General features: G+C 38.9%; 4 protein-coding genes across 6 annotated transcripts in view; 3 read left to right on the top strand and 1 right to left on the bottom strand.

The window, feature by feature from the left end:
- Positions 1 to 2946, bottom strand: part of LOC122669702 — a 36448-nt gene extending 33502 nt beyond the window's left edge. For 2 of the 3 annotated variants that reach the window (XM_043866548.1, XM_043866557.1), the window contains exons 1-4: positions 2717 to 2946; positions 1736 to 2473; positions 1044 to 1250; positions 648 to 959 (exon numbers count right to left, since the gene is read on the bottom strand). In XM_043866548.1, the coding sequence (XP_043722483.1) occupies positions 648 to 959; positions 1044 to 1250; positions 1736 to 2473; positions 2717 to 2881 (1422 nt within the window). In that variant the 5' untranslated portion in view covers positions 2882 to 2946. The remainder of the gene's footprint in view (positions 1 to 647; positions 960 to 1043; positions 1251 to 1735; positions 2474 to 2716) is intronic. The other variant, XM_043866540.1, reaches the window with a different exon arrangement.
- Positions 2947 to 4316: 1370 nt separating this feature from the next.
- LOC122665956 (inactive protein RESTRICTED TEV MOVEMENT 2-like) lies at positions 4317 to 14630 on the top strand. The gene is made up of 4 exons (XM_043862106.1): positions 4317 to 4425; positions 5404 to 5828; positions 5868 to 6273; positions 13974 to 14630. Exons 1-4 carry the CDS (start codon positions 4317 to 4319, stop codon positions 14627 to 14629), a joined length of 1596 nt encoding a protein of 531 aa, XP_043718041.1. The 3' UTR covers position 14630.
- Positions 14631 to 16576: 1946 nt separating this feature from the next.
- LOC122665863 (inactive protein RESTRICTED TEV MOVEMENT 2-like) lies at positions 16577 to 17997 on the top strand. The gene is made up of 2 exons (XM_043862024.1): positions 16577 to 16713; positions 17663 to 17997. Exons 1-2 carry the CDS (start codon positions 16599 to 16601, stop codon positions 17995 to 17997), a joined length of 450 nt encoding a protein of 149 aa, XP_043717959.1. The 5' UTR covers positions 16577 to 16598.
- Positions 17998 to 20218: 2221 nt separating this feature from the next.
- Positions 20219 to 21182, top strand: LOC122669142 (inactive protein RESTRICTED TEV MOVEMENT 2-like). The gene is made up of 2 exons (XM_043865827.1): positions 20219 to 20393; positions 20532 to 21182. The coding sequence occupies exons 1-2, from the start codon at positions 20291 to 20293 to the stop codon at positions 21077 to 21079; spliced, it is 651 nt and encodes a 216-aa protein (XP_043721762.1). The 5' UTR covers positions 20219 to 20290; the 3' UTR covers positions 21080 to 21182.
- The last annotated feature ends 3989 nt before the right edge of the window (positions 21183 to 25171 follow it).

The raw sequence follows: 25171 nt of genomic DNA, 5'->3' as shown, positions 1-25171 counted from the left end.
TTATTTACTTAATTACAAGATATATTTCTGTGATAATTTTCTTTTTTGTTTGTGCACAGGGTACGCCCTTTCATTACGAGAAAAAAAAAAAGGACTAGTTTTCTTTTTGTTCATTACAGAAAAAAAAAAAAAAATAGACTAGAATAATAACCTCACAAATCACCATGTTTATGGCATGAAACATGAAAAACGATTTTAGAAATAGCTAACTTTCAGAAAATTGAGTAGAACCATCACGAAGGTCAGGTTGACACCAGCACAGTGATCAGATAAGGGATAAAATAATATTTAGAGTTGTAAATTCAGTATTTGTTGAGGTCAACATGTCTTAAGCCTCTCTTGCACTGCCTCTTCCATAGGTTGACATAACACAAGATAATGACAACTAGTCTACATTTTAAACGACTGCACAGCCTGAAATGTTAATGACCACATCAACTTCCATCTTATGCTTGGGGTCGGAACCCAGAAGATTCGTTTCTATTGCACTATGGCAGTAGCTCAATACAAACAGGGTACAAAAAAGGACATTAACTAAAGAAATAAACAAGAAATTATTCTTATATTCCTTTATCACACATGCAGAAAGTAACCATTTAAGGAGGCAATGTTAATGAAAGAAAATAATTTATTGCTGTGGAACCCACCTTTTGACATCTGCTATCTATTCCTGTAAAGAAATTTTGCAGTTTTTCCTGCATCATCTTGTACATACTTTCCCTAGTAAGTATAATCTCTTCTATGCTTCTTTTGTTGAAAGTCAACGAGGAAAAATAGGATATATTTTCGCTTGAAGAACCATTCCAGCAGGGAAGGACATCCTCATAATTATGATATCCACTACCCATATAATTACATAGATCAAGCAATTTAATTAGCACTTGAAGCTGCTGACCCGCTCGAAGAATGGGAATGCAGAAGTCTTTCAGAAAACAAGGTATTGTGACTCCAGTTTGTTCCTGAGGTGCAAAGCAGAGATTTTAGACATTTGTTAAAGAGAGTTCCAAAAAGCAAAACTTAAAAGACTTAATGAATAACATTACCTTGACAAATCCCAATGAGTAATCATAACAGAAGCCTGCGTTACCATGTGAATAAAGAGGAGAGTTTTCTACACACTCTACAAAAAACTCCTTGTAAGGATCAGTAATCCTTGCTTGGTAAATCCATGATTTGATGAACCCACAATATGGTTCACATGAACAGAGAAACAGAAACTTAAGAAGTGCCCGGTGAACTGGATCAGCATCCTAAAAGAACACCAATACCAAACTCAGAACAAAAATAATAATAAAAAATGAGTGACACTTGGAAATTATCTCATTATGCACAATACATAGTCCACAGAGTCGACATATAAGCCCACAAAAGACATTACAAGGCTGTTTTAGTCAGCAAATAAAAGTCAATAATCATTTCCAAGGCCAGTTGGGATACTAATCACCTTTTCAATGGATCAATAATGACAAGAATTATGTTTTTTTATTTTCCATAATTATTCCAAAAGCATGCATTTTTAGTAACTTAACAATAAGGTAAATTGCAATGGCAGTAATAAGAGAAAAAGAAACATCATGAATAGACACTTAACGAGTTTTCTGAATGCACAGATCAGCAAATCAAACTAATAAATATAAAACAAAAATAGTGTACCTTATCAGCACATATAACATAGGCGAAAAATATAAAATATAAATCAGTAACGATGAAGACCAAAAACTTGAACTAAACTTACTCGGAGCTGAGTATACAAGTACGTAAGCAAATTGCCGGCCATGGGGAAGTTACAGAACTCTGTGCTGGCTTCTGTAATCGAATCTTCAAGAGAAGATAGCGATAAATCAGTATCTACATTCTTGAGAAGGCATATATTTCCAAGAGCCTCAACATGAGTCCTTAGTTCCTTCGTGTGTAGGTAAACTTCAAGGAGAGTGATACGAGAATGCACCACTGTTGTGAGACAGCCTACTCCAGAAAAATCAGGTTGAGACGAATCCACATTTTTGGATGAACGCCTAAGATCTACTGAAGCATATAACGTATCTAGAGCACAGATGTATCCTTCTAAGACTTTTCCAACTGCAACAGCGAATGCTTGATTAACAAGACTATATCGAAGTTCAATGCCTGCTTTATCTCGACAATGAATTTGACTTTCAGAAGGTTCTGAACCCACAACTTTCCTTCCCATATCCTTGCCCTCTCTGCCTTTCACATCTAAATTTGAGTTTCTACAAAGAAAATAATCAACAAATCTGCGGATGAGTAGAACATGAAAACCTGACCGTCCTATAGACTTAAGAATATTTCCCAACGCTTTAGTGCTCAAGGACCGATGCCACAGGCTAGGAATTCGATGAGAGGTTCTGTCAGCTGGATCAGCACAAAATGCAGCAGAGAGTTTTTCGATGCCGTCAAGAGCTGACTGGACGCCTTGTAATGCATTAATAACCAACCTCACCAAACTGGCCTCCTACGGGGGAAAGGAGAAGAAAATCAAATTGTAACTACTATCTGAACCATGTTTAACGGTGAAGCATTAGCTCATATTTTTTGTGAAAGCTGAACTTTTTAGTAACAGAAAAGAAGGGATTATGTTTCAAATCGTCGAAAAATGCACCCTCCAAGAACTAGGGTTGAAGATTAAACAAAAAAGCTATCTAAATTGCAACTTGAGGCAATAAAATTAGAACTAAAGATCTGAAATATAACATACAGAGACTGTCGACGGATCGTAAAGAGGTTCTGGAGTTGAGTTACAGCTTCCGGACAGCGAGACTCCACTTTCGAAAGGTATCGATTCCCAGGGTTTGGAAGGCAGCCATTGATCGTCTAACTTGAGATTTTGAAACAACGAAGCAAAATTCAAATCAACTGCCATCAGTGAACTCACAAGAGCATCGATTCAGTTGTTTTCTCTTTTATCGTAGTAGGTTTGAATCTGAGACGAACTCAAGATTTTGGTTCTTGAATCGTAGCCGATTGAAATGTGAGAGCTTTGCGCCTTTGCCTTTGAGAAACTTCCCACTTTTTTCTTTTTAGCTTTCGTTGAGCAGATGCCGGCCCAGGGGTGCAGAGTTGAGATCCTCTGAAATGCGGGATGCAGAGATATTCCTCCTTGCCTCTCTCATTCACAAGGGAGAAAAAGGCATTACAGGGGTGGTTAAGTCGTTTCAACCGTTGTGTTCAATGACTAAAATGACCTTAAATTGCTTCTGCTTGGATTTGAGAGGATCTGAGAGGATCTGCACGGTTCAAATACCTTCGAACGTGCCACGCAGTAAATCAGTTATACACCTGCATCTCGCCTTTACTGGAGTTACATATTTGCCCCAGAGATAAATATTAACTCTTAAGGAAACAACAGCTACCTCCATTGGTTGGAGGCATTGCAAGTTCAGTGCATGCCCCTTCAGGAGGTCAAGGGATTGACTCTCTTGAAATGCATTTTTTGTCAAAAAGGCATCCCTCTCGCAAGTGCATGTATGTGTGAGAGATAACCACTTGTCCCATCTTTGCGAAGCCTACAGTTTTTTCCACATCTCTTCAAACCTATATGAGCCACTATTAAAATGTCTTCCCTCATTATTAAAAGGCCAAATGTTTTCTATGTCGGGGGTGAAGGTTGTGCCTAGACACATGGGGGTGGGCGAAATGACCAGTCTACCCCCTTGAATGGCAGGCATTCTAACCCACCAACCTGCTTTCTTGGGAAGGTCTCTCCATCTACCTTTGCCATGAATTATACCTGTATCGAGCGATACATATTGAGTTTGCTAGTTACTGATCTTGATACCTTATCGGTGACAGTACGGACAGTGCATAAAACAGTAAAAAACCCTTGGGTCAAGAGTTACCATTTTTGTCTTTAATCTATGTAAAAGAAAGAAAAAGCACAATCTAGAAGACCTTTTTCTTTCTAACTAGGAGCTAGAATCACAGTTAACACAAGGAAGGTATTGCATTCTTACCCAAAAAATTTGGGAGTAAAAGACACGAAGGAAACATTATTTTTATACCTGTAGGATTCAGCAAAATCAAAGAGGAGTTCCAAAGAGTGCAAATTAAACAAAGAATTTTCATCTTTACTCGTACAATACGCGACCAACTCTTAATCGTTAAAAGGATGTTTCAAACCCAAAAACATCACAAAACCTAAGAAACCAACTAAAGAATAATTTCATTCCAAAGAAACCCCAAACAGGAAGTTATCAGTCAGGCATATAAAACCCCATCCGAGAGCTTTCGTTTTCATAGCTTCATTTCAAGGATTTCAAGTTCTTATTGAAGAGAAACAAGAGAGAAGAAAGACCCAAATGGCAGCAACACCCCGAACCAACACTGCTCGTGTGGACTCAAATTTTGATCCTTCGTCTGAATGGATACAAGAGGAAGGATCCGACACTCTCGCCATCAATCTTCCAGGTATGTCTTTGTATGATCTTAGTCAAATATGCAACAACCTTGAGAACGGGGTGTGAGTTTGGCCCTATGAACCAAGCCTACCTGAGCCCGCATAGGGCATCATGGATTGGATTTTTCAGCCCCAGGGCAGGCCTCGATTGGGATTTTCAATCTCGAGGTTAGGTCGGGTCGGGCTTGGGTTGAAGCCTCAGGATTCATCAGTTTAGGGGCCAATGAGACTGTGCATAGGGGCACAAACGCTAAATGGGATTTCTTATTTCAAGAGGGGTTGGGAGGTAATTTCCCATGCTCCTCCTGTGTCTGGACACAGGAACTATGCGACTTAGCAACATTTTTTTTCCCAGAATTATGTATTAATTGTCACATACTTCGTTTAAAGATTTAAGTGTTTACAATTATTTTAAAAAATGATTGACGTTGATGATATCTCTTCTTTCTTTCTGTCTATCTTTTTTTTTTTTTTCTTTTTCCGGCCTATAAGGTCGCAAATGAAAAAATATATATTGGGCAACCCGACTTGGCAAAATTAGGGTCAAGTTGGGCCTAGGCTCAGATATTACAGTCCAATCTCATGGCCGAAGTTGGCTTTGGGCCAAGCTAAGAGGGCTCAAGGTTGGATTGGGGTTTTAAGAAACCCTACCTAACCCGGCCTGTTTCACCCCTACTTAGAATAAACAAATCAAAAATTTGGATCCTTTGCTGCTGGACAGCCGGCGTGCAGCTTCACACAGGCAGGGCGTGGACCTCATTCAGACAGGGCGCTCGGGCAGCGGGTGAGGCAGTCATTTCGCCCTTGCCTATGTGTGAGGCCGCACGGCTGCATGACAGCAGAGGATCATGATCCACAAATCAGACAAGAAAAATAAAAGGGCATAGGAAAATATTCTGAAGCCAAATGCTCTTTAATGAGCGGTTGGATCGCCTTTCCAGGTGCCTCTGATTAAGCAATCTCCATGTTGTTGTTTAATGTTTATGCAGGGTTTAAGAAAGAAGAGATTAGGGTTCAGCTTAATGCCCCTCAGAACTTGAAGATCACCGGAGAAAGAAACCTCGGCGACAACAAATGGAGCCGTTTCGAAAAGAATGTTAAGATTCCAGACAACTGCGACGTCAATGGACTAAAGGCTAAATTCGACAACGGGTTTCTTTACATCATAATGCCCAGCAAAATCACTCCGGTCCAGCCCCAAGTCCAAACCATACCAACCCCGGAGGTGCCACCGAGTAAAGAAAATAAACCGGCGAATGAACCGAAGCCCCAAATCCCACCTAAAACAACTCCAAAACCACCACCGAGTCAAAAATCCGATGCCAAAATCCCACCTGAAACAGCTCTCCAAAAACCACCAAGTAAGAAGCCGGTTAACGAACCAGCGTCCCAACCACCACCGAGTCAAAAACCTAACACAACTCCAGAAGCACCACCGATTAAAAAACCGTCGGAGACCAAAATCCCACCTGAAACAGCTCTCCAGAAACCATCAAGTAAGAAGCCGGTTAGCGAAACAGAGTCCCAACCACCACCGAGTCGAAAACCGGTAACTCAACCAGAAACCCCAGTGCAGCTACCTAAACCAACCCTTGCAGACCAACAAATTAATGGGAAAGTTGATGAACCAACAATAACTCAAAAAGCGCAGGAGAAGGAGAAGGGAAAGGTTGATGGGTATGCCGGAGAAAGCGAAAGAAATGAGACGGCAAAAGGCAAAGAAGGTGGCGATGATGGTGTTGGAAGAGTGAAGGATAGCACAACCGGATCAGGTGTGGGTGGTGCTGCTACTGTTCTAGCTAGTGATCTCACCATGGGACTCTATGGGCCTAAACAATTGATAGTGAACGTTGTTGTGGGTCTTTTGGTGGTGTTGGCACTTGCGATTTATGTGAAATATACAATAGGGCGATCCTCTACAAGAGCAACAGAGTAGTCTTATGGGGTATTGAGCGACTGTGCTCGATCATACATTTGTAATTAATTAAATGCAGTGTTGATACTGAGAATAACAAGTGACCTTATCAAATAAAGATTTGGATCTTCATTTGCTGTAATTAATTAAATGCAGTGCTCGATCATAGAATAGATTCACTTGCTTTGACTCAATTTAATCCAAACATGCCCTGGTTATGGTAAGTCAGGGTTATGTTTAGTTGCAGACCAAACTCAGTGAGTCATGATTTCGATAAAAACACCATTCAATAAAAGATTTGGACCGAGTCAGACCAATTCTGACCATTTCATAAACTAGGCGAATCTTCATGATTCTTGATCAGGTTTCTATGTATTTTTACTCAACTCGGATGACCTAGTTTTCCAATTATGTTGCCAGCTAATACTTAAATTATTGCCTTATTTATGGGGTTCTGATGCTAAAAGATCAATGATGCATCCGTGTATACTTGTAAATCATATTCCTCACATATTCTATGAGAATAGCAAAGCCCAAAATTTTAATTTCCAGATCAATCTGACATTTTTTTTGGGTAAAGAGATCAATCTGACTTGGAGACTCAGATAGATCAAAAGACCCTTCGGAAAAAACAAGAAATAAAAAACAATGCAAAAGCTAATTACATGAAAGGTCATATGGTTGAAACATGCCTCAAAATTTAACATGTGACTTGTCCCAAAAATTCAAAGAGGACGGGCTCCTAGCCCAATCCATTAATTGGGAGAAAAATCAAAGAAAGATAATGTTTGTAAGTGATTCGATGTAGATATCGGTCTGGTGACATTTTGGTAAATTGTTTGTAAAATTTTTTAAACTAAGATTAATTATTAATATTTATTTTTCCAAACAATTTTGAAAAATATATATATTTTTTTTTGTAATTCAATCAGAATTATAGAATCTCTACAAAAAAAAAATAAATTCTATAGATGAAGGGTTATGACAATAATACACACATGCCTATAGTTTATAATGCGATATTGGATTGGAGGGGTATCTAACTTTAAGCCGACTAAATCCCCTCTGGGCTCGTACTTGATCCCCGCGCCACGCACGAACCGAGAGCTTCTGGGCCCTAGTGAACCTCAGGCGGGTGGCCAGAAATTATGCAGCGGCGAAGGTTTGATCACGAAACCTCGTTTCCTGAGGCGGAGTCTCATGTCCCCTCCAAGCCAGCTGCGCTAACCCCTTGGAAGTTTTGGTTACACATGTTTGGTTGTGTATGTGTTACTTATCGCATTAAGAAATGCAACATTAACCTGACAAGTGGCAAGTTGGGTGAAATCTCAATGGGATCCTACCCATTCCCTATTGGTTCAACCTATTATGTAGCATATTTATTATTGGCCATGGCCTTTGGCGTATATTCATTCGATGCACATCTTGATGAGCAATAAGATGCCACAGATTTGGGAAATGCTATGATAGAGAATCTTTTTTTTTTTTCTCTCTCTTTATGAGTTGCCTTATCTAATTATGACTGATAAATCATACATTTACCAAAATAAATAAATCATGCCATTATTATATTTGATACAATGCTCTGGTTTAGGAGATCTTATGATTGGCTCCAAGGGAAAGCCAATATTAAAAGAGTTTTAAAAAGTAATTTATTAGTAAGATTGCTTATAAGATATAATGGTCTTTTTAATAGTGGCCTCGAATTACTCTTTCTGTTTTATCTCAAGAGATGTAAATCTTGTTACGCACTCACTTGCAAGAAAGGCCCTGTCAATAGCAAGACAAACAGTTTGGCCTCTTTCCTCTCCTTGGCTTCTTGACCTTTGTAATCAGGATGACTTGTGCTCTTCTTGCCTTTCTTTGCAATAAAATTTATATTTACCAATAAAAAAAGAGAAATTATACAAATAATTTTTCATTTTCTCCTTAGAGAACCACCATTAGAGCTCCTCTTTCCCCCTTTTGTGAGTGTGTGAGGTAAAAGACTAAGGTTTTCTGGACCCTAGTCTATTATGGTGGTCAATGTTACTAGGGAATGAAAAGCTACAGTAGTGGAAAGAATTGACGCGGAAACTGGAAAGCCTAAGATTGCGTGAAAGGTTTGTGCTTGTGAATCTCTAAGTAACATCGTTCCCTTTTGCGTATGCTGTTAAATTTTTTTTAAATGACCATCTCCACTAGCGGGATTGTTATACCCGTACCCCGGGATATAATTAAATATTATTTATTCTCGTGACGTATAGATACCGCTGCCATGTATTCTGGTGACCTGTTCTCCATGATGGTCAAACCTAGTTACAAAATCGTTGACCACAGTACGGGTTCGCCTGTGGAGGAAAGATTCCTCAACCGCCAGTGGAAAAAGTTTGTTGACGGCGACTTCGTTGACTATCCTCCAAGTACCAGCCCGGGAAGCGAGGAGTTTAGGAGAGAGCATCCTGGACCGTTGCCTCAGTTGGATAATTCGTTCAGTGATGAGCTTGGCATTGCCATGGCGAAGCTATTCGGGGTCATGGGTGATAAACCATGAAAGGGGGAAAAGTAACTTCTAGCCCTCAAGTTTTGTTATTTATTCTTTTCTTGGTGACCTTGAAGTGCGGGTCAAGGCCTGAACCGCTCGAGCTATTTTATGAGAGAAGGAAACATTTTAAGTTGTGGGCAGGCCCATTTAACTTAAGAAGCCATTTAACTTGTATGACCCATTTCCTAAAGGCCCATTTAGCCCTATTGATCCAAGGGTGGGTTATTCCATTCACTTACCCATATAGAACAAATGGGTCAACCCATTTAGCTCTTGACCCATTTGGCTTAAGAGACCCAAGACCCACTTTCTATAAATAAGCTAAAGGGGGAGAAAGCATTCAATTCTCAATTACTTCTCCCATCTAACCTAAATCGTGAAGGAGAGAAAGAGAAGAGAAAGAGGAGGAGGAAGGTGGAGAAGCTTGGTGGAAGGTTGAGACCCCATCTCTTGGAGCCATAAATCGTGGAGCTCTCTCATCTTGGGGGTAGGTAAGCCATTGAAGCTTCTTCCTTCTTCTATTTTGGATTTTAAAAGGGGTTGGGTAATGGGAGAGATTTGACCTAGAGCTCTCTTGGAACCTAAGAAATCGATGGAACCTTAAAGCCTAGGCTATGGTGGAGTTATTTCACTCCATTATGAGCTCTAATGTTAAGTATTCTCATCCCATTTGAGGGATTTAAGGTTTGGACCCTATTATGCTTAGGTTAGGTTCTTCTCGGTTCCTTCTCTTGAACCTATTGTGATTGAATGGACCTAGAGAGGTCTTAGGACCCTATTGAGCTTAGGATGGAGTTTTTTTGATGTTCTTATGCTTTAAATCACTTGAAAATGGAACCCTTGGAGGGGGATCCTTTGGATTTTAGACCTGTAGGTGTGAGGATTTACATGTGGTTTCAGACCTACAAGAAACCACCCTGAAATTACCTCCCTGAGAAGGCTCCTGGAAAGCTCGGATTTATGGGCGGTTTCATTTTCTGCGAAACCACACCTGCAACCGCCCTTGACTGAGACTGTCCTGAGCCCCTGGTTTTCTAGGATTTACCTGTGGTTGCAGAATTTGGGCATGAAACCACTCCTGCAACCACTCTGTTTCTGAAACCTTGTACTTAAGTAATTATAGGAGACCTTTTGGGGATCCTTTCTCTTTGCTCGTTTAACCTTATTTTACTCTTTGTTTAGGCTAATATATCCATCTTGTGGCTTATTACTTGATCGAGGCGACAACTTACAATCTTGGTGCTTGGCATATACATTGTGAGTAGGTTTGGTTGTTTGGGCTAGATATTATTATTGCATTATATATTATGTAATCATTATAATTATTAAGCATGCTTGCGCATATTGCATACTTTTATAAATGATTGTTATGATGTTGGTTGGAAATGCTTTACTTTGATGGGTCTCGGTGCCGGTAGGTGCCGGTGCCGGAACCCCTGATACTATATATATTTTATGAAGTCATTATATTGAATGTCATGTTGAACTGTATGCGCCGTGCCATGCTGGTAATCGGGCACTAAACCAGATGAAAAGTTGATGCGCCCGGATTACCTCTCGGGACGATAGGACTTGCATGTAGTATATTTGCGATTAGGATTTCACACCCTCATGCTACGACCCTTACCAACAGGGGTTTAGGTGTTGGGTAATCAGTACACCGGATTCTGTGGAGGTGGGAGAGGCCAGTCATGGTAGTATTGGTTATCAGGGGTCTGCCACTGAGTGGTCTTGGAGGCTTCGATCGGCGTAGGTCCCAGGTGACAATTGAGGTTTCATTGTGGCGATAAGTTAAGTGACCCACAGTGTCTCCCGAGTTGTCACAGTAGCATATACCATTGACTTAGTTGTTTGTTAGGTGGAAAAATGGACTTAACATGTGCATGCATCATTGGACTATGTGATTTGCGTGTTTGTGCATCCCCATCCCCTCACTGGCTCAGTGGAGCTAACCCCCTCGTGCGCACACTTTTTAGATTATGATGCAGGTGACGGATATCTCGCGGGACTCGGAGTTCAGCCCTCGGGATACGATGAGATTGGTGAGGAGGAGCCAGAAGCCGTGTTTGAGGAACATGGTGACGGGTGTCCTTGCGATGATTGTGCCTACGGGCCGTGAGGATATTTGGGATTTGGTCCCTTTTTGATTTACTTTTGGGGCTTAGGCCTATGTTGAAATATTTACTGTTATACCCTTTTGATAGTTATTAGATGGTCATTGGAAATGTAACTAACTACTGTATTTATCATCTAGCCTTTGAACATCTTGTAACTTTTCGATTTATACGCTTCCGCAATACTACTGATCTTTGGAATGAAATATTCCTTTTTTTCGCATTCTAATATTATATTATGTTAATATTTGTTATGACTGTGCGTTGGGACACTGTGTCAGTGATCCAGACGGTTTAGTAGGATGACACGTGTCGTCCTAGTCACCCTTTATATTATATTATATTATATTCCTTGTCTGGAATAGGGACGTGACAGGGATAATCTTAAGTGCCCAACAATACAAAAGGAGGAAAGGCAAAGAAATTAGAAAGCATGTTTCTAATCAAGGACCACATGACAAGAGATTACAAATTTACCATACAAAATAACATGAAATTAAAATTAAGGGAAAAGAGTCTGCCTGGTAGCATGGTGCCTATATGCACTCATACACAAAGGGAGGCAAAATGACTACCCTACCCCTGTGAATACAAAAATCTCATCCCTGTTGGTCCTCTTGTATGCCCTTTGATTGGCCCCTCGCTGGCGCAAGGACCATGTCTCCAGGTGGAGAACCCTCTCCCATAAAATTAATCACAAAGATAGAATGTGAATTGTGCATATTACCTCCAATAATGTGTTTTAATGATTTTTCTTTTTGAACAGATTTTTGATGGTCAAAGTTTTCCTCCACCCATAGAGGACAGTTCACCGCCCATACTAGGGATTGGGATTCATAAACCCATCCTAAGGTTTTAGTATATTCCAAAAATACCCTTTCGACGCCTTCTCCCGCTTATCCCACACCTGTGGTGAATAGATTCTCATTCACCGTGGGTTTAGTCCATTTTTGTTTCCTTTCTTTTTCTTTTTTTATATGTGTGTGGTGGGGGGGGGGTATGCATTTGTTTAGGGTAGAGTAGGTCATTGGATGGATTATATAAACCAATCAGATTGGTCACCCATTGCAAAAGTAAAAGAATAAAAATGGTAATAAAAAAAAGAGCTGTCCTTACTTGTGGGGGAGTGTGGCCCCTGCGCATATGGGGGCCAATGAGAGTAGGCGAGTTGGCACATTTGGGGGGGGGGGGGGTGGCGAGATTTTCGCCTTTCATGAGGTGGGACGGTCATTTTGCCCCCTCTGCGACTGGGCATGGGTGATACATTCCCCCATAGAGAACTTTTCTCTTAAAAAAAATTTTTAGGGAGTAGGGGTTCCTGATCTAGTGGGTGCACGAAACTCTTGCTCTCATGATCAAGGCTTATATCTACCACATGGCAGATGAGATGATAAGACTGGAATTTGTGGATAGGTAGAACCTAAGGTCCCTATTCACATGTCAAGTTCAGCCTGAATAGAGCTGGTCACGTAGCAAAACTAAGCATTGAAAATTCTGTGAAAAGAAAATGAAACTTATTAAAAGATATGGATGGCTGAAAGCATAAGAAGAAAATGACAAGTCATGGGAAGATATATAATAGAAGGAAGATAAATCCCTCTTATGCCTGTATGCAATTTTGGCCGAAAGAGGGGGTATCTAAGACATTTAATTAATTTTTCTCAAGGACTACAGTGTTTCGAGTGGGACTTGCAGTTTCGGTTTTAAGCACGCGATCATGGGAAACATTAAGTCATAGTAGAATTTGATTATAAAATATCCAAACCATGCCCTAGAATTTCCACAAGTTGAGTAGAGAGCCATAAACTATTAGTTAATATTCTATCTTGCTAGTAATGGATAGGGCCCTCCGAGCAGACTTCTGGAGGCATGTCTCTTAGAAGTTGGTCGTTCTTCTCAATAGATCTCTTTTTACCTACAAAAAAGTTTTTTTTTACAAAAAAAAAAAAAAACCTAAACTGTACGTTAATATTGACGAAGGAAATGTCTTGATGCAAAGGTTATACAAAATACCTTGCCTCCCCTTCCCCATGAGTTAAACTGCTTATCTTGCCAATAAAAAAACTTAATTGAGTTTTCTTCATGAAAACTTGCCAGCTGTAAGAAAAGGTGAGCTAACCCCCTAAAGTATGCCACGTGTAGATTAATTATGGTCCAAGCTTCTTGACCTAAAGAGGACAACCATCGGTATCCTTCTAAGGACAGGCAAAACCATGTGTGTACACTTCTATATTAGTTTTCCCAAAGAAGAGGTGATCATCTCTACAGGGCTAGGGATACTTCAAGATCTAAAAGTAAGTTACAGCTCAAACCCCATCAACACAAAAAGGAATAATTCTCTTTTTCAAAGAACATTTCTTCTGATCTGATCCCACTTTAGTATCTTATATATAAACCAATGGAGATAGCTAGAAACTTCCATCAATTCATTCAAGAATTTGCACTACGAGAAGAGCCACTCAATACAAAGAAGAAGTTATCTATCTCTATTCGATCTCCAAATGGACAACAAGCAGAGGCCTCATGCTACCCTTAATCGCTCATTTGAAGATTTTCAGCCCTTATCCAATTGGGTGAGAGAGGAAGCACAAGACACTCTCTTGGTCACTCTTCCTGGTACATATATTAATTTCCTCCTCATTTATTTTCATGTTTCCATTCTAAGGCAGTGTTTGGTAGAATCGTTGTCCCCTCCAATTCGCTGCCTCCTCCAATTCCTCATATGAGGTGGAAATGATCACCCTACCCCCTACCCAAAAACATTGCCCAAGATGGAGTCCACTTCCCCTATTAGAGGAATTGGAAGAATTGAAAGTGCCCGCGAATTCGAAGTGATAATTATTCGTGTTTGGTATGCATTCGAAGTCGAATTATTTTTGTCATCTGAGAACTCAAAATCAACCTAGAATACATACCAAACACAACCTTAAATTTCTAATCATGAAAGTAATCTTTGAATGACTCTATTAATTAACTTCTCTTCTATCATTTCTTCTACTGTGAAAGGATTCAAAAAGGATCAACTTAGGGTTCAAGTGGACAGTAAAGGTAACTTGAAAATTAGTGGACAACGTTTCCTTGAGGGGAACAGATGGAGTCGTTTCGAGAAGGATTTTCGTATGCCAGAGAACTTTCAGATGAGTGCAGTCCATTCAAAACTCGTTGGTGGACTCCTCTATGTTATAGTTCCGAAGAAAATAAGTGAACCCACTTTGAAAGTTCCAGCAACTCCAACTGTACAATCTCCAGCGAAACCTTTGGAGAACAACAAAGAAGAAGCAAATGGCAGTGTTATCAATAAGGGAGCACCCCAACCCCAACCCCAACTCCAAATGGAGAGCCAAAAGAGTACTGGTCTAGTTGCAGGAGATGAAAAAAAGGATAATAATTCATCAGTAAATGGAAAAGTTGCAGATAGTAGTACTGAGCCTAACAGTGATGGAAGGAAGGTTGAAGCAGCAGCTCCACCGGAAAAGGTTGCAGAGTCAGGCAAGCGCAGACGAGAAGGAAGATTGGAGTTTGGAGTGGCCGGTGGTCTGGTGTCGCGGATGAAAAAGAGAAGACGGATGGTTGTGAATGTTGCAGTAGCCATTGTGGTGGTGGCATTGGGGATTTATGCAACTTATAAATTTAGATCTGGGAAAGATTCCCTGGAAAACTAGACCTTCCATCCTTTGTTCAGCTCAATTTGATCGATGCCAAATTTATTTTCACAGTCTTTTAAATTGTAAATGTTGATGTAAGTAATACAAATAAATGCAAATTATCCTTGTGGGTTTTACTTTGAGGCTCAAATTTTTTTTTTCTAATAACAATTTTGTGACTCAATTTGATTGTAAGGGGAATTGATTGAAGGGATGAAGGGATGAAGGGAAGAAGGGAAGAAGGGAAGTTTTATAAAGAAACTTTTGTGTGCATTGTTGCATGATGCACGATCATGCATACAACGGTTAGATGCAATTGAAAAGGTTGCAACATAGACCTCATATTCCATCCAATGGTTTTGTGCATAGTTGTGCACCATGCATGACCATTCACAAAACTCCTCCTCATTTGGTTATTAAATTTCAAATTTAAGTAAATCCGTTGGATTTGAAAAATAAAAAATAAAAATTTCATCTAAAAAGTATTATTAATAAATATGGTATGAAATTTAAATAGTTTATGTAATCATGTTGGGTAATGATTAAAAAATTTTTTTTATTGGCTTTGAAAATTTTCATTTTCTTTTCTTTCAATTTCCCTTGCAACCAAACAGAACCTGAATTAAATGGAGGTAACTTGAAAATGGTAGTCGAACAGTTGAGTGTTAATGCCGAGCATGCCATGGTAATCCATGTCATATACCTAGTATATTCGTGATAATTTGGCAAAAATTAGACTGATTCTAAATTGCTTCGAAAAATCGTGTTTTCCGAGAGTTTGCAATAGTTCATATATATATTATTGGAAATGAATAGTTCAGCTTGAAAAAATCGGATTCCAAAAGTTTGGTCCTTGAGAATATTTCACAAACATAAGCGATTAATTGTTGAATTAATCTGAATCTGACTTTTTTCCATCGTTGTTTTTTTTTTTTAAAACCAAAATTTCAAATTGGAGAAACAAATTAAATTCAAATTATTCTCTTTAATTCCTAGTTATTCCTAAATTTGAATTTCTTAGTGATAGTCGTATACAATAGAGGTGTAGGTTTGGCCATGTGAACCCAAGCCACCTTAACCCAAACTGGGACTTGGCTGGGTTCTTAGCCTATAGGGCAAGGTTGAGGTGGGATTTTAAGGCCTGAGCCTGAATCTTGATTTTATATAATTATATATTAATTATTACATATTATGTTTAAGATTTTAAGTATTTAGGATTATTTTTCAGAAATATTGATATTAATGATATATTTTTTTTAAGTACATAAAAAGACACAATTAGCAAAAAAAAATCAAGACCAATCAGAGTCAATTAGGCCCAACCTGGCTAGCCCAACCTGATCAGGGTCAATCAGGACCAAGCTGTGTTGAGCCAGACAAGGTTGGGCCTGGACTGAGATATCGCAACCCAACCTCAAGTCTGGGTTTTGCTTGGGCTGAACTAAGAGGACTCAAGATTGGATTGGGGTTTTAAAAAATCCGATCCAACCAGCCCAGTTTCTACTTTCAACCCCTAATATATATACCATATACTTTGAGTGTCAAATGTCAATGGTCTGAGAATCTTAAATGGTCAATGGATTGTTCGGTTTGAACAGTATGATCATTAGAACCCTCGAGATCGCATGATTGGACCATTTGAACCGGTCTAAAATCGAACACACACACACGTACGACACAAACCTTAGACCTTTATAGCTACAAATTACCCTTGAAGCCCGTTCTATTTACAAGCCTGCCCATCCAAGATCCTTTTCATGCCTTCGCTGCCTTTTTTCGTGCATAGCAAAAGTTAAGTTGCCACCGAATTGGGTGCTTGGTTAGTTGATACGCCAAACATTTCCCCATTTGGGAGTAAAGCATAATTAAAGTCCTGTTTTGCTGGGCTTATTAATTTAATCTTAACAGAAGAACCCATGGTGTTATAAAAGGCTCCCCATGGAATTACAACATTCAAAGGAGAGCAGAAAGAAAGAAATCTCCAAAGATGGAAAGAAAGACCAAAGCCAACAGTACACAGCGACGTTCATACGAAGAATTCCAACCCTCTTTGGATTGGAAGAGAGAGGAAGGTCATGATACTCTTGTCATCCCTCTACCTGGTACCTTATCTCTCTCTCTCTTTTTCATTAAAATTTTGAACTGTTTATCTTCCTCTATTCATTTAGTTTGATCGTCTATATATTTAAGTTCGAGAGTATATATACAGCCTATACAGTTTTAGGTGGAAGTACGTGGTAAAATTAGTTTTTTCCAACCTAAGGGGGAAAAATAAAATTGGTCTTTAATTTTGTCAAAATGATTGTTACGTATGTCTCGAATTCTTGTATCCGTTTCAAAGAATGACCCGCTTTGACATTTTTGCTGGTGATCCGAATAGAATTTTTTTTGAGATCTATGATGGATGAGTATTTATATTCTTTACCCACTTTGTTGTAAAGTAGTTGAGATTTTGGGGTTTTCGATTAGGGTTTTTGAAAGAGAGCGACGTTTTTTGGTGTTCTTGAGAGATCTTCTTTGTAACAAACATATTCAGCTTCGCCTATGGACGTAGCACACCATATTCGTGTGTGAACCATGTTAAATCTCCATGTCATCTTGCTCTGTTTTCGTTTTTGTTTGGTGTTTGTTCTAACAATGATTGTTCACCACATTTAGCAATTTTTCTAGGTGAAAGTGGTGCACAAGTTTTCTTTGTCATAATATATGCAGCTTTACCTCCGCTTCGCAATGGAGCAACCTTACGATTGCACCGAGTATTGTCCTCTCAAGCTGTGTTTGGTATGCATTGTTGGAATGCATTTTAAGTCGGTTTCTCATTCATGGATGGTAAATTAAAATTACTATTTTTATCATCCGAGAATACAAAATTGATCTAGAACACATACCAAACGCAGCCTCAATGTAATATAAGTAGGACTACTTAAAGCCATGGCCTCACTAGGGATCATTGTGCTATTCATTGCTTAATTTTCACCCTAAGCATATGATCTGAGTGTAAATTAATTGTGGCTTTTTAATTTCTCATCGTGGTCTTTTTCTTCAATGTAGGTTTCAAAAAGGATCAAATAAATTTGCAGATCAGCTATCTGGGTAATTTGAAGATCAGTGGAGAACGTCCCCTCGAAGAAAACAGATGGAGCCGTTTTCATAAGGATTTTCTCATTCCAAAGGACTGTAATGCAGATGGGATTCATGCAAAATTTGTAGGCGAAGTCCTTTCTGTTACAATGCCAAAGAAATCAACTCAGCCACCAGCCCAGAATGAACAAAAAAGTTTCGAGTTTAGATTATATAACAAAAAGATGGTTTTAAGTGTAGGTGTGGCCATTGCTGTGCTGATTGCCTTGGGGATTTATGCAGCACATAGACTTAATCTGGTCTAGCTAGTTGATGCTTTTCATTCCCTCTATGGGTTTATGTGCTTTTGTATTTAAAAAAATTCATCATTACTCATTGGATTGACCCTAATTAACAAAGTGGTTTTGGTAAAGGCTGGGACAACATCCATCCCTAACTAAAATTAATGTCCAGCAAAAACAATTGTATACTTATTTGCTTGTAAATTAATGTCCAAAATGTTAAACCGTTACTAGTGTATGTGTTCAAAATATCTTTCTAATAACAAGTCAGACTTATATACTAGTAAATTTGCACGTGCAAACACATGACACCCAAACTTAATTAATCTTAACAATTATCGAGGAGCTAAACTCATTGAATCAATTTATTGGCGCATATTTTATACTCAACAGTAAACATTTTAACGATCCGCGAAGGGAGGAGGATATGCCCAGCCCCACTCCCCTCCTTCTTACGACGACCTGTGATGCTTATGTTCCAAGGGCTCTCCCCCGCCTTTGATTAATGCTGGTCATCCATCAAGCTCACCCACTACTACTCCTTGCCCTTGCCGGCAGCGAAATGGTAGCAAGTCTAAAGGGCCTGCAGCTACGAATGGTGGCCCCTCTGCTCATGTAGTCCAAAGGCCATGCCCCCTCTTCAGTTCCCTAAGAGAAAAAAGCTTTCATTCATAAAGTCAAGTGGAGTATGTACAGTCTCCTTAACAATGGCATGACTTCCTCTGTGTTCTAAATCAAGCACACAAGATGAAAGAGAGTGGAACACAGAGTTATGGTTCAGTCTTCCAAAGAAGCTTACTCCACGGTGGAAACCCCCAAATCGTCTTATCTTCTTGGGAGGGGGGATTGATTATCTTTAAATAAAGATGTGTACAGCTGAGTGGCTAAGCATTGTCAACTATTACATTGATACTTACAATCAACACACGATTGTATTTGATCTCCTACTTACAATCAACACACAATCAACACACGATTGTATAGACTGTCAATTCCAAATTTGTTATAATGGCATCTGACGTAATTATATAAAATAAATATTACCATGTAAAATTAATGACAAACAAACATTAAAATTTTTTACGTCGAAACAAACAGAGCCTAAAGGAAATAAAATCCTTCAAAACGTACTCTTCTAAAAGATATCATGCAAGAGAGTTGACAAAGTTCTTAAGCTTCTACCCCAATCATAAAAATTCCCAAATTCCTTAGATATCAATATTTTTCACGCAAGCATTCTATGCTTATACCATGATATTATTCCATGCTTTTCCCCTTTAATTGATTTTCTTTTTCCTATTTCATCGCTTTTTATTCAGGCTTCTTTTTGTTCCAATTTTTTTTTTTTTTTAATTACTTTGGTATTTTCCATTTACATGTTATTAATGGGAAACAAACCAAGCTATAGAGAGAAAAAAAAATAGGGAAAACGAATGCTACCTTGTCACATGGTTCTTGCACCTAAACACAGGACCATGCAAAATTACTGTCCCACCCCCTATGAAATCAAAAAACCCATCCATGGATGCTTCTGCGTACTGGTGCAGAGACTACATGACCAGACATCAATCTCTTGCCTAAAAAACTAATATTGGCTTTTTAGCCCATGGGTTGGCTGAGGAGGTGAGTGGGATTTGTGAGAGAGTGAAGGATTGAATTAATGTGGGAGAGGGTGGGCTTTCAACCTGTGGGTTAGATTTTTCAGTCCATGGGCTTTGTTAAGGTGGGATTGGGAGAGTGATGGTTAGTAAGTGAGGTTGAAAGGCCCAACCCGTCAGGCCGGTCTGGTTCGGATCATGCATGGCAAGCGTGAATCGTTATCCCCTCCAATTCGCTGTCCCCTCCAATTTCTCACATAGGAGTAGAAATGACCATCTTACCCCTTACTCGAAAACACTGCCCAAGGTGGGGTCCACTCCCCCTATTAGAGGAATTGGAGATGCCCGCCGTGATAATTATTCAGGCAAACGTACCCATGTTTGCATTGTTTGATAACCTTTTTTTGTCCAGAAAGCTTTACTATTAAGATTCTACAATCTACACCGAAAAGGGTCTTTAGAGGTTTTCCCATGGCAGAAGGCAACTTTTCTTCAAGTTGAGAATTTCAATATTCACAAAACATCCTTAAACAAACCCTTTGAAGCCATAAACGAATAACTCACCGTAAAGGATACTCCTTCAATTCCGAATTCCTCTCCCTTAACATATCATCGATCTATATATATTTCCTTTCCTCAGTGACCTCCACCAAAGTAATCAAAACAAGCCAAGCTTCTCCCACCTTTCTCATTCAAATATTTCACTACTTCTTCAACAAATGGCTCAACCAAGTGCCGCCACACGAACATACGAAGATTTCCAGCCCTCATCAAACTGGGCAAGAGAGGAAGGAAGTGATACTTTTATTATCAATCTTCCTGGTACATTTTCCCCTCATTTAATTTAATTTCATGCAATCATGGGCTGTGTTTGATATGCATTCTTGGAATGCATTCTGGGTCGATTTTATTTATGGTTTCATTCTTGGATTAATAACTCTTTTCTGATCATGTTAATAGATTTCAAGAGGGATCAGCTGAGAATTCAGATCGACGGTCATGGCCAATTAAAGGTTACTGGTGAACGTCCCCTTACAGAAAACAAATGGAGTCGTTTCCGCAAGGATTTTTTCATTCCAAACAATTGTAATGAGAAAGAGATTAAAGCTAAGTTTGCTAATGGAGTTCTTCACATTACAATGCCAAAGACAATTACTCAAATTTCCACAAAAGATGAAGCTATGCCTAAGCAACAAGAAACACCAAATCAAGGTGAGAAGAAAATAAAAGAAGATGATAAGAAGGAAATGAAGGGAATAGATGGGAAACTTGCAGGTGAAGGTGGAGACAGTGCTGGAAAGATGATGATTGGATCCAAGGAAAAGGAAAATCGAGTACTTGATCCTCAAAAACAAACAATTAGTTATAGGTTTGGTATGGGTATAAGCTTCAGGTTTAAGCAACCAACACGAGCAATTGTGAATGTCGCAATTGGGATTGCTGTGGTGGTGGCTTTAGGGGTTTATGCAAAGTATAGACTTCAGCATTCAGTAGAATCTGAAACCTAAATCTTGTTCTGTAATTTCATTTCCATGTCCAAGTTTCTCATCATCTTGGCTCTGTAAAATAAATTGGAAACATTTTAATTATTAAACTCTGAAGTGTGTATTAGTTATTATCTTTGGTGTAAACACTAATGATGTAAATAAGAAGGCATGCATAACTTACCGAGTTCAAATCCACACCGCACATAAGGTCAGGACCCACATCCCGTGGACGGTGTGGATGAGGTGGAGAGCAGATCCATACCTAAACGATCCACCCACAAAGACTAGAAATATGTCATATTGTGATGTATTCTTTCTCTCACCATGAATTATCGTTTTTTTTTTTTTTTAATTACAAGTCATAACTCATATTTATAGAAGATATTCCTCATGTAACCATATATATATACATTAAGTTTTCACCATTTGATGTGGATCATATAAGACAAAGAATAATTATAAAAATTACATATATTATTATTTTTTCTATATTATCATTTTTGCCTCCGAAGAATAAAGAAGACCACCACATTATACGAAGGAGGGCATTTTCAATATGATAACAAACTCAATGTAACCAATAGCAAAACCCTAATTCTAAGGGTCACAATTAACTTTACAAAAATTTATTAAGAAGGTAGAACAAATATAAAATTGAGTAAAATAAAACTTTAACTCTAATCTAAAGGTTTTCCATAATATGATTTATATTTGATTTCTGTGGGCGATTTCAATTTCTGAAGTTGTTTTGTAGGATTTTTACACCTTATTTCTCATAAATAAAAACCAATTTAGATAAAAATCTTGAAATAGGTGAGGAACTATCTCAACTGCAGAGGCTGAAATCACTTCAACTTATTTTGCTCTAAAGACTTTAATGATCATGTGTTCACAAATCACAACAGCTTAAAGTATGGGCAACAATGTAATTTCATTAAAACTCAAATAAACTCTTGTTTCTCTACTTACCTCTCTCATCCTGTTCTCTCTCTGCCAAACAACATACCTTTTTCTCTCAAAAGCCATTGATCTTGACTTTAAATTTCCCCTTCGATCTAATTACCGAAACTGGATCAAACTGTGTTAGATTTAAAATATATTTTATTTTATTTTAAGTTTCAAAATATTTAGATTGCTTGCTTTGTTATGGTGTGGGACCCATGTGATCAAAGAAGTAATTCCAAAGGTTGTAACATTCTATGGGTACCCTAAAGTCTATTCATGGTCATTATCATGAGTGGGAATGTGGGTCAAGGATATTGAATGAGATTGATTTCTCAATTCATGGCCATAGATGATGTCTCTCTCTTTATGGGGTATTAAGGCCTTCATGGTCCTTAATGGAGAATGACCCTTCATGGGGTTTTAAGGCATTTATGGTCTTAATGGAGGATGAATGAATTTTAAGATCATTCATGACCCTTAGTGGGAAATGACCATGAATTTGAAATTAACCTCCAATTCATGTCCATATTCATGTCCATAAATCTCATTCTTCAATTTGGTCACAAGTGGATGGTTATTCTTGGGAATTCCAAGGGAGTGCAAGGATTGGTCTTGGGCCTATATAAACCCAACCAATTGCATTGTAAGATACATCTTTTGATACATGTTCATGCCCATACTTAGCAATCACTAAGAGTATTATTCTCTCTCTCTCTTTTTTCTTCTAAGTGTGTTAGAGGGTTGCTGTGTTGGAGCTCTTGACTCCTTCAAGGGACTAGAATGACTGCTTCATCTTCTAGTTGGAGGTTGTTTTATCTTGGGGTAGTGGTGCAGAACACTCCTTGGCAGTAGGAGGCATCAATTACCTTAAAGGCAGCACCACAAGTGTGACTCAACCTCAAGCTTGTTCAAGTTGTTGCAGGTGTGGTTCTACATCAAATCCAAGCTTTGGTCTTCTCATTTCAGCCAAAAGTCAAGCCTAGTTTCTACTGCTTAATCTATTGTATTGCAATTCGTGTTGTTTCAATTATTTGTAAGGAATTGTAATACAATTACCCAACAAACTGCAATGAGAGTTTTATGGATATATGGGGCGTCAAATTATTATGCCTTAGGTTTTGGTGATGAAACTCAGAGTAAGATAATGGTTCATGGGATTACTAACACGTGTGTTAATACGCAAAGATCTATATCATTCCATGATGCAGCTTAAGTGCATTCTTCCAGTACTCATAAGCTCCTAAAAAGAAAGAGATCAGCCCGCATTAAAGCCCAAGTGCATCCATCTAGTACTCACAAGCTCTTAAGGAGATCAGCCCGCATTAAAGCCTATCAAGACTCAGCACCAAACCGTTGTCCAAGGACAAGTCAAGTCATGCACTAAGACCCAAGGACCAGGTCCAGTCTCAAAATATGGTCTCATTGATGATTGTTTCAACTCTCACATTGAAAGATGATGTGTGAGAGCCCTTCTCCCAAAGAGTCTTCTTTAAAGATTACAAAGTTCCATTAGTCCAAGAGAGTCTTCTTTGAAGATTACCAAAGCTAGAAGCATCTATGACTAAGTGCCACATTGTATATTTCCTCAATAAAGATTGACATGAAAACATAGATGTGGATACACTTGTGTGTATTGATCTGTTGAGATTCATGAATGTCTCAGCGCCAGTTGTGTTTCGCAACATGAATCTCTATTACTTATTTTCCCCCTTACCTGAGAGGCACTTATGGTTGCATTTATACGTTGTGTGTATATGGTGTATCAATATTCAATAGTGATATTTATGAACTGATTGTTCTATGCTTCTTACTTGGTGTAGTTTGTTATATGGGTTGTGAGTGAGAACTTAGTTTCCATCTGGGTATGCTCCTATTGTTGCATACATAACTCTTGTTGCAGTTGCTACTACTGATTTTTTGATCTACCCAATTGGTCATTGAGGGTTCTTTGATGGATGACGCCTACCAATATGATTGATTATATATTTATCTGCCCAGGATTCAGAGTATGAATATGAATGTGGTAACACTCAAAATGGTTACAACTACTCTGTTAGGGAGAACATCAAAGTGAGTGAATTGTCTAACTGTGACTCATAGAATACTAGCCCAATACTTGTTTTGTCAAAAGTTTGTAAAAGGGGTTTTATTATATTATTATAATAAATAACAGAGAAAGAACGTTATATGGGCACGTGCGGTGCATTGCCCTTGTGCCTAGATATAGGGATGTGCGAAATATAACCACCTCACCCCCATGGAAAGGCAAAAAATCTCTGGGGTGTAGCGGTCATTTTGTACCCCATGGCCCCATGGAAAGGTGGAAAATCTCGGAGGTGCGATGGTCATTTTGCTTGCCCCTGTGTCTGGGCACAAGGGTAACGCATAGCATGCGCCTAGGTAGTGTTCTCTTTTCGAATAAATAATTAGGGAAAGAGAATGCCATCTGGTCACGCAGCGCACGCCGCCCCTGTGCCCAAACATAGGGGCATGCAAAATGACTGATGCACCCTTAGTGTCTGGGCGCAGGGAGGTGTGCGCTGCACCACTGTGTGGCATTCTTTCTCACAAATAATTATTATCTAAAAAGCATTTTCAAACTTTTTGGTCCTGGTTAGGATTTACTTTTACTTTCATAATCGTTAGTCCTTTTAACTTTAACGAGCATGATCATGATCTGCTCCATTTCCCTGCTCCGTCTATTTCCTCAAATTCTTCCAATAAAGGATGGAAATGACCACATTACTCTTGTCCGAATACATTACTCGGGTGGGATCGATCCTATTATAGGGACTTGAGAAACCGGACACGACAGAAAATGAAGCAGATAATTTTGGGAGACCGGAGCAGATAAAAATACGGAGACAAAAACAAAAAAACACTGGTGGTCTGAAGAAAAATGTTGCCAGTGGATGGATTGACACGTGTTGGCTCACGGTGATTGCCCTAGTAATTGTTTGTCCCAGTAAGGGGCAGTAAAGATTCAACGGACTGCTACTGTACTAGCTTATTAGGTAGGTTACGGGGATATTCTAGGAATAACATAAAAAGACTAGGGTTATTTTTGTACTTATAATATACACGTTAGGTCGTTCCCCTCATCCCCTCTAGTGTTTCCTTGTCTAGTGTCGAGAGCTTCTTGGATTTTTCCGTTCCTTTTGGATCCCT

Source organism: Telopea speciosissima, chromosome 1, assembly GCF_018873765.1.
Source record: "Telopea speciosissima isolate NSW1024214 ecotype Mountain lineage chromosome 1, Tspe_v1, whole genome shotgun sequence".
Classification (NCBI taxonomy): domain Eukaryota; kingdom Viridiplantae; phylum Streptophyta; class Magnoliopsida; order Proteales; family Proteaceae; genus Telopea; species Telopea speciosissima.
Note: the sequence above shows the minus strand (reverse complement) of the source record. Positions and strands in the feature narration are given on the sequence as shown.

Coding starts and splice junctions, on each gene's coding strand:
- LOC122665956 (XM_043862106.1), top strand. CDS start 4,317: ATGGCAGCAACACCCCGAACCAACACTGCTCGTGTGGACTCAAATTTT. Junction 4,426..5,403: donor TCTCGCCATCAATCTTCCAG/GTATGTCTTTGT, acceptor ATGTTTATGCAG/GGTTTAAGAAAGAAGAGATT. Junction 6,274..13,973: donor GATAGTGAACGTTGTTGTGG/GTCTTTTGGTGG, acceptor CTACTGTGAAAG/GATTCAAAAAGGATCAACTT.
- LOC122665863 (XM_043862024.1), top strand. CDS start 16,599: ATGGAAAGAAAGACCAAAGCCAACAGTACACAGCGACGTTCATACGAA. Junction 16,714..17,662: donor TCTTGTCATCCCTCTACCTG/GTACCTTATCTC, acceptor TCTTCAATGTAG/GTTTCAAAAAGGATCAAATA.
- LOC122669142 (XM_043865827.1), top strand. CDS start 20,291: ATGGCTCAACCAAGTGCCGCCACACGAACATACGAAGATTTCCAGCCC. Junction 20,394..20,531: donor TTTTATTATCAATCTTCCTG/GTACATTTTCCC, acceptor TCATGTTAATAG/ATTTCAAGAGGGATCAGCTG.